At 36.5% G+C, this 8,701-nt stretch overlaps 2 protein-coding genes across 2 annotated transcripts in view; both read left to right on the top strand.

Moving 5' to 3' along the window:
• Nucleotides 1–4,590: 4,590 nt before the first annotated feature.
• Nucleotides 4,591–6,652, top strand: cytl1 (cytokine like 1). The gene is made up of 4 exons (XM_079847092.1): nt 4,591–5,014; nt 5,101–5,145; nt 5,356–5,502; nt 5,776–6,652. Exons 1-4 carry the CDS (start codon nt 4,748–4,750, stop codon nt 5,833–5,835), a joined length of 519 nt encoding a protein of 172 aa, XP_079703218.1. The 5' UTR covers nt 4,591–4,747; the 3' UTR covers nt 5,836–6,652.
• A 354-nt stretch (nt 6,653–7,006) lies between these two features.
• stk10 (serine/threonine kinase 10) overlaps nt 7,007–8,701 on the top strand; it is a 64,269-nt gene continuing 62,574 nt past the window's right edge. Inside the window, exon 1 of the mRNA XM_079847000.1 lies at nt 7,007–7,447. Within this exon, the coding sequence (XP_079703126.1) occupies nt 7,289–7,447 (159 nt within the window). The 5' untranslated portion in view covers nt 7,007–7,288. The remainder of the gene's footprint in view (nt 7,448–8,701) is intronic.

Raw genomic sequence — 8,701 nt, 5'->3', positions numbered from 1 at the left:
TACAAATGTGTAATTACAAATGTACATTCAGTTCGCACTTAAAGGTAAAACTATTTTACAGTGTCCTTGTTAAACATGTTATATGTAGTTACTGTAGTAATAACTATAAATTATGCATAATTACATGCAACTAACCTTAAACCAAAACCTAATCCTATAATTAATATTAATTATATTACTATAATTAATATTACTCACTCAGTACTTAAATGTATAGTTACATTGTAACACGGGCACCTTAAAATAAAGTGTTACCCACTTAAATATATTCTTTAAAGTATATTATTTACGTAGTACTCTTTTTGAAAGTAAGTAAAGTGCACTTCTTTTTCACAAGGAAGGATTTGCTGTTTGCAATGACTATTAAACAATATGAGACCTTAATAGGCATTCTCTAACCTCTGCTGGAGGATAATTGTGATAAACTCTCTTTAATGTTGAGTGACTGAAGCTTATTTAAAGACTTCTTGGTAACACTTCAGAATAATGGTCCATAACTATGCAGGAAGGAATGCAGGACAAATGAATATAATGAGAATACTTTTAGAAAAAAATAAATAAAAATCCAAGCCATTATTTACATCATGGCTGCCACACTAGAAACATTAAAAATGGCTAAAACACAGCGCACTGATGCATTTCGGTCTTCAGCCGTCCTCAGGTAACACATGAGTCACAGGTGTAGATGTAGAACTAGGGCTGTAGTCAAGACCACCTTTGTCGAGTCCAAGACAAGTCCAAGACCAGGACTAGTCGAGTCCAAGTCAAGACCAAGTCCAAAGAGGTTCGAGTCCAAGACAAGACCGAGTCCAAAAAGGTTCGAGTTCGAGTCAAGACCGAGTCCAGGACAGGACAGGAATAAAAGTCTTATGCATGACATTATCAAGACAATCATTTTGGGTTATTATTTGTTGATCTAAAAGCAAAAACAGTGTCACAACACCCATGATTTTTAAGTATAGATATCCCCCTTGATATCATATAATCTTCTAATCTAAAGAAAACAGAATGTTGACATATGGTGATACCTCATAATAGCAGTCTTAGAACTGATATACAAACACCAACCCACTTCCACTGCTAGGTACTAGTACTGAGCATTTGAGCAACTAAATGACAATATAGCTTCACTCCAGTAAAATATATCTGTGCTAATTTCTTCACGTTAAACCTAACTTTTATTTTGACGGGTTTCTGAGCATATCTGACGATGAAATGCTGAAAATGAACGTGTACCTACGTGTAGTACATGAACCTGCACTCATTTGCAGAGACTCGCTGAACAATCAGACTTTGATAGCAGTCTTTAATATTCACAGTCACTAGTCCATATAGCAATTTGATATTATGATCGGCAGTGAATAGACTGATCTGTTATTTCAGCTATGCGCCGGTATTGCAGTAGCAAATGGTAGAAAATAAATAACACACACGCAGGTCGTCATCTACGGAGGTTTCTGCGGAAGTCTGCGGGAAGCATACTACAATAATACGTTATTACTGGGAACATAATAAAGAAACCTGGACTCGGTCGAGACCAAAAGCCATATTAGCCGAGACCGAGACAAGTCCGAGTCCGAATACCAGCGAGTCCGAGACAAGTCCGAGACCATAGAAAAACGGTCTCGAGTCCGGACTCGAGTACTACAGCCCTTGTAGAACTGGGAGAAAACAAAAGAACCATTACAGGGAGACCTATAACATTAACTATTACAAATGTACACCAAACAAAAAAGCAAGAAGAGAGACAACAATTATAATGATAATAATAATAATAATAATAATAATAATAATAATAGCTTTTCAAGAATGGAGAATTCTTCATTCAACCCAGGAAAAATGGTACTGGTAATCCAGAGTTCTCGCGAGAGCACAAGTTGAATTTGCTCAGCGAGTTACCCTGGTGTCGAGTAATGATGCTCATTAAATATGCCTCTCGATCTGAGCTGCACCAATCACATCGGGTTATCTGATATATAGGCGGGCCAGAGGCGAGATGACGTCGAAGTCATTAGTAAACATTGCAAGATGGCTATGGATGAACACCAGTTGTTTGAAACGGCTTTGGCCGCTACAATGAAAGATTTAGACTTTTTATCTAAAACAGGAACAGAAGACGGCGCTCGAATCGTTCCTTTGCAAGAAGGGCGTTTTTGCTGTTTTGCCAACCGGATACGGTAAGAGTCTAATCTACCAGTTAGCTAAGCGATAACTTGTTGTGATTGGTTATCCAATTGCGTGCAGTGAGATTTTCAAATGCATGTTTGGTGCTGCCCTTCGAGCTTGCAGATTTTCATTAGTCGACGCCAGACCATTAATCTTTTAGATTTAGGTCTGGATTTCCAGGCTAGAAAAATGGTAGGTTTTAACTGAAAAAAACAAAGGCTTCTTTTTGTAAATGTCTTTGTAATCTATCACCCTTATAATAGACCCAGTTACAGTTTCCAAACAATACCTTTTCAACTAGATGGATTAGAATCATGTACGGATGCATTATGTACTGCCATAAAGGCCTAATCTTTGTTTCATGAATAGCATTTTTGTGATCCCATAATCTATCTTGCAGTCTACGCCTAGTCTGGCCCATGTAGAGACGATTACAAGGACATTGAAGCCTATAAATTCCATGCTTACTCTCACAACTAATGAAGGGTCTAATTGAATACATTTTCTTCGTGCAGACATCTACAAATGATTTGGTTTGAATTAGCCTACATTTGGGGTTGAATTACATGGGGTTGCCATCAACACTTCCAAAGCTTCACAGCTCATCCTGGGTCAATATTAGGTTGTTTTGATGCTGTTGAATGTTTGATGATTGCTTATTTTACATATGCATCTGGTTACATGCAGTATGGCTGAATCTGAAATCGCCTCCTAAACCCTCATTCACTATTCCCTACGTTAGTCCACTAATACTGAGTGAATGAAAACGAGTGAGCGAATTTGGACAGACGCTTGAGCGTACATCGGTTGTACACTCGTTATTGTGGTGCAATGTGGGATTGAATGAGTGCACTCAATAACGTCCACCACTCTAAACAAGTAATAAAAACTCAGTGAGTGTTTTAGCGCAATTTTCTCACGTCATGGGATCACAACACTAAGAGATAGTAAATCTTTTCCTGGATTTTTTTTGTGCGTTCCCGCGATTAGACCTTCCTTAACATAATGCCGAAAACCCGAAGTCTACTCTCTAGGTGGTCTGGTTGAGGAGTAGATAGTGTGCAAGATTGGTGCGCACAGACAGAACAGAAATCATGAGTTAACAATCGCAATTTTGTCCGGTGGAAAATTGCGCTAATAAAAACACTGGGTTAAAAACAACCCAAGGGCTGGGTAAATCCTATAGGACAGAACCACTGATCTATATAGAATGACATTATATAGATCAGTGGACAGAACACATGTTGGGTTGTTTATTTAACCCAGAATACTGGGTTGATTAATTTTTACTACACTATAGTAGGCCTACTAGCTTTTTTTTATCTAAAAAAAAATATATTTTTTACTTCATACATGAATGTTTACAATGTTTACAGATTAACTTAAATCGTCTGAACTTTGTTTTCAAAAATACTACACACAACCACTGGTTTGCATGATAATTCTCTAATTTTCGATCATATTTTAAAGTACATATTGCATACATTTAAGCTCATTTAAGCTCGTTTAACAAATATTAGAGGTAAAAGTTAAACATTTGTAATCGACCAGTCTGTTGTAACGTTTCCACCGTAACGGCGCTGGATCTCGTCCCGGGGCTTGCGTGATGTTCAGCGGGGGAACTTAACTTCAGAAACGCCCTGCGTTTCACTCGTAACCGAAATATGCTGTGACTGACTCCACAGCCAGTCCATAAACAATCGACACAGTTCTGAGAACATATTTTAACTTTCTAAATATATCTGTATCTTTTTTTTAATAAACTCATAAAATATTATGCAATAGGTCTCCATCACGCGAAAAGATCGACGCGACACTTAGGTGACTAGCATCGCGTCCCTGTGTTGCTTTGCATAAAATTAAACGATTTACAGAACAATAACGAATTTATAAATTAAAATAAAATGTACACAAACCTGTAGGCCTATATTTACCGAAGACACGTAGCTCAGCTGCACTGCTCTCTCCTGAAGAGGTCGCGAAAGGCCTGCGAAAAATAACTCAACCCCTGGGATACCTCTGACCCAGGATCTAGGTTACACAAAAACTACCCAAACACTTTAAAATTAAACCAAAAAAAGTGTGTAGAGTGTAGTTTCGGACACTAAATGGATGTCCCCTCAAATAGCGCCCTATTTAAGGGTATAGGGGGCGATTTTGGATTCAGTACATATTGCTTCTTCTTCGCATGTGTTTTGATCAGGAGATTCAGTAGCCTACTCTATCAGAAATACTTTCTGTGGTGGAAATAACTTTTTATGCAATAAAAACATATAAAAGGACAGTAACAAAAACTAAACAATACTTAAGTATTTAATCTCAATATTTTCTACATGGGCACTGCTGTCCTCTTGGTAAACAAGCACACTAACTATCTTTATTGGAGCAAAATTGTTGGTTGTAATTTGTGCAAAACATTTTTTGCGGTGCTAAATATTGACATGATTCATGTTTATTAGCCTCCGTTGTTTACAAGTGTCATTGTGAATTTAGATACTCCTACATTGTGGGATATTCTGACGACACTTGGCTGAGCAAAACCACAAGCCCCAGTGTTTCAGCAACAGAACTGGATAAGACAATGAATTCCAGGCTAATTGATTCATATATCATGTCATGTTTGGTAATGAACACAACATGTTTGAATTTGCAGTGTATAAATGCAGCGCACAGACAGCAGTGTTGTTCACAGAGAGCAGAAAGCATGGTTCTGGTTCTGGTTCTGGTTCTGATGCCCATGGTTTGGGCTCAGCCGTACCCCATACCACCAACCTGTTACACTAAAGTGCTGAACATGGGTAAAGAAATCACTCAAAAAGCGGAGGACATTAAAAAAGACCATGAGATTGTAAGTCTAACACATCCAATTGAGGTGAGTGCAACAATGCCATGACAAAACAGAAGTTGATGTGTTTATTGTGCCTTGTGTTGCAGTATAGATGCGCAGCTCACCTGCCCGACCTGTACATCGATATTCATGTGAGTACTAACAAACTATTGCAGAATAACGCGTTCAGCATTTGAGAGATAAAGCTTGCTTGTAATGTAATATAATTCATTTTAAGCACATTCAGAATCTCATGTCTGGATCAGATTCCACCTTTTTTTTTTTATCACTCCCATTATACATGTGCTTTGAAATGTTAAAAGCTTTGTATGGTCAATCATATATGTTGTTTGTGATGACAGAACGCTTGTGTAATGTCCACCATGAACTCTTATATGTCTCTGCTGGGCGGCCTGAGAGAACGCCGGTGTTCCTACAACAGGAAAGTGCAAAGACTCGCTGCCATGATTAGACAACTCTATATCATTATATCACAAAAATGTCACGGGGTAAGTCAAGCATTTATTTCAGATTTACATTTTTATATTAGGTGTCTTTAACTACTGACATTTAAATGAATCATTTGATACGTTGCATTTATGGTGTAATTACAGCTGTAATTAATTTCAATAATATCTATCTAAACCTTAACTCACCCTTAAACTCATACCACCAAACCTGTCCCTAACCAGTTTTTAAATCATTTATTTTATAATCTTTTTTTTTAATACTGTGTGCCCTTGCTATAACTGAGTGCCTGAAAAGTAGCTGATCTGTTTCAGGACTTGGTTTTTACCCATGATAACTGTGAAGCATTACAGTCCAGAGGACGGAGAGCCTGAAATCATCTCGTACATCACTGGAGGGAGTTTGGAGGAGGACTGGGCAAAGATCATAAAGAGCCCATTACTCAGCATGATAACAGATGTTATTCATAATCAGCAGTAAAAAAAAAAAAAAAAAACATTTATATGCTTTCACATTTTTTTTTTTTCATTTTAAAGTTTTTAAACAATTAAAAGGTAACATCTTTCTTACATCTAAACGTTCACATCATCATCATGATTTCAGGTATACATTTTTTTTTTTTTTATGTTTTTATCACATGGTAATAATATAGCATCTTGCAGATTGGTTACATGACACAGACTTTGATTTGATGGACAAAATCTGTTTTCAAACATTAGTAATATTACGAAAATAAATATTTACTTCTTTTATAGGAATAGAATTACAAAATTGCTTATGCTAAAGTTGTTCCCCTTGACTTTACTTTAAGACCTGCAATTTTTTTTAAAGAAAATGATTTAGGCTAATAAATTAAAAACATGCATAGAATGTATTTAAGAATGGCATTTTTAATGTATTAACTAAACATATCTGGGAAAAAGATATATCGTCATGTCATTGACTACATATACAGTATGTATACATGTATATAAAACTGCAGTGCTGTAATGTGACGTAACTTTTTAAATGTTTATTGCTTTAAATATTGTTTAAAATTCACTATATTCAATATAAAGTGATGTGTACAGTGTGTTTTGATATACCATCATGACGTGTTTTGTATTATAAATAAAATAAAAAATGAAAAAAATGAAAAATGTACCACAAATTCACCACAAGGTGGAGATTGTGTGCAACAGTTTTGTTTTTAACTCGGGCTTTTCATATTTTATCAGTAGGTTTTTTTTTTTTTCTTTTTCTGTGCGTCTTGACTAGAGTATTACAATAACATTATTAAATACAAATATTACGATTACTTAAATTCATAAAAAAATATTAAAATGGTTTGTTACAAATGCTTGTTGCTCATATAGGCTATACTTTATTATTTTATTTTCTTGTTTTAGCTTCTTGAACAGGACATAGTGAGACATATAACAAGGCAGCATTGTAAATACAAAACAAGTCTGTAGTGTTGTTTAGGCTACTTTATGATGAACTTTAAAAACTACAATTCCCATAATTCTGTGCAGTGGGCGTGGCTCTGTCTCACTAACACACACACACACACACGACAGCAGTGAGTGAACAGGTGAACATGAGTGTTTCACTCGCCTCAGACGGCGCATGGTTTCTCATGGATGGAGTGGAATAAGTCTATTACAACTTGAAGTTATTTTTTATATTTTTTTAAGTGATGAAGATGTCTATATTTCCTGTGGAGTGTCGGATAGTTTTCAGCCCAGACGCTTTTGTTTTTTTCTGAAGTCAACTAACTAATTCATCTACATAATCAGTTTTTTTTTTTTTAGCATTTGAGGCTCCTACCTGTATTTTATTTTAAAAATGGCTTTTGCAAAATTCAGCAAGATGATCCGGTTTCCTGCACTTGACATCAAGAAGAAAACCAAGCAATATGAGCACGTTCATCGGGATGTAAATCCAAACGACATGTGGGAAATTATCGGGGAACTGGGCGACGGTGCTTTCGGTAAAGTTTATAAGGTGAGTTCGGATATTAATAAACCTGTTAGACAGCGAAACGAAACTACGACTTCTACCATGGTAAAGGATTAGTTCATGAATATTATCGTGGTCATGTTGACGTCGCTTCGTTTACTAATTACTGTGATTAATATTCATAAGCTTGGCCTTTACCAGATTCGCTGATTGGCCAGCTAACCAGCGCACCCGCTTACCAGTAGCTGTCTTTCAGCCAATCAGTTAGGCCTGCTTAGCGAACGTCATTTTTTTCTAATTAATATTCATAAGCTAAGCCTTCATCATAGTAGGATTTTGAAAAGTTCTCGCAATTGGCAACCTGTTGCGTTTATGACAGTTAGAATTCATTCCGAAAAACATATAAACAATTTGCCTTCTTAGTGACACCTATTGTCACACTTTTTAGACATATACAATTTTTTTTTAATCTATGATCTTTTCTGTCATAGAACGCTTGAATCATGTATTTAATTGTGTTATTTATGTATTTGAGCCACATTTTTTTTTTTACTTTTACCAACATTGTGTTTGTTTGAATTGTGAAAAGAGCCCTTATGAGACAATCAAGAGACTTGTGCTCACTTGACTAGATGGTTTTGAAAGCAACTCAATATTTCATGTACTGACATGTGTTGTGATATACATGAAGTGATGCGTCCCTTCATGGTGTTACTACCCTCAGTAAAATCATCTTGACTAACTGATCAAATATTAGATATGCTAACTCAAGTACCATTCCGGTTAGTGGCACTCACTCTTCAGGACCCTGACAGGTCATGTGGGTTCAGCCCGGGGCCCTCAGGGGCCACTCGGACTCACTGTGTAGGAAGATGCTGGAATGTGCTGCAGTTTCGATAGGCGGAGAGGAACCCTCGTGTAGGAAACGCTGAATTTGCCTTTTGTCCCCAACACAGTGTTGTGTGACATCCAGGGTCACTGTAACCCTCTCACCCTTAAAGACCGTGTTGAATGGGGTTAAATACAATCTTCGTAAAGACAGCTTTCACAGTGGAGCGATACAGTAATACGTCAATTCTCCCATATATAATTCATACCCATGATATGAAGGGTTTGCGCACATTTGCAAGTTTTTCTGAGACCTCAGACTCATTTGCAGCAGGGTAAAATGTAACGGTGGAATGAGTAATTGAGTAATGAATTTAAAAAAAGTGTAGTATTGTCTAATGTGCTGTTCTTTAGAGACTCGAGAACTTGTTAAAAAAAATTAAACTTTAACTAATTTTAAACTTTAACTTT

This window comes from Squalius cephalus, assembly GCF_949319135.1.
Source record: "Squalius cephalus genome assembly, chromosome: 17".
NCBI classification, from domain to species: domain Eukaryota; kingdom Metazoa; phylum Chordata; class Actinopteri; order Cypriniformes; family Leuciscidae; genus Squalius; species Squalius cephalus.
The sequence above is the reverse complement of the archived record's forward strand: the minus strand, read 5'-3'. Positions and strand labels throughout refer to the sequence as shown.

Excerpts from the sequence above, each read along its gene's own strand:
- cytl1 (XM_079847092.1), top strand. The coding sequence starts at position 4,748 with ATGAATTCCAGGCTAATTGATTCATATATCATGTCATGTTTGGTAATG. Across the intron at positions 5,146-5,355 it reads ACCTGTACATCGATATTCAT|AACGCTTGTGTAATGTCCAC; the intron begins GTGAGTACTAAC and ends TTGTGATGACAG. Across the intron at positions 5,503-5,775 it reads TATCACAAAAATGTCACGGG|GACTTGGTTTTTACCCATGA; the intron begins GTAAGTCAAGCA and ends GATCTGTTTCAG.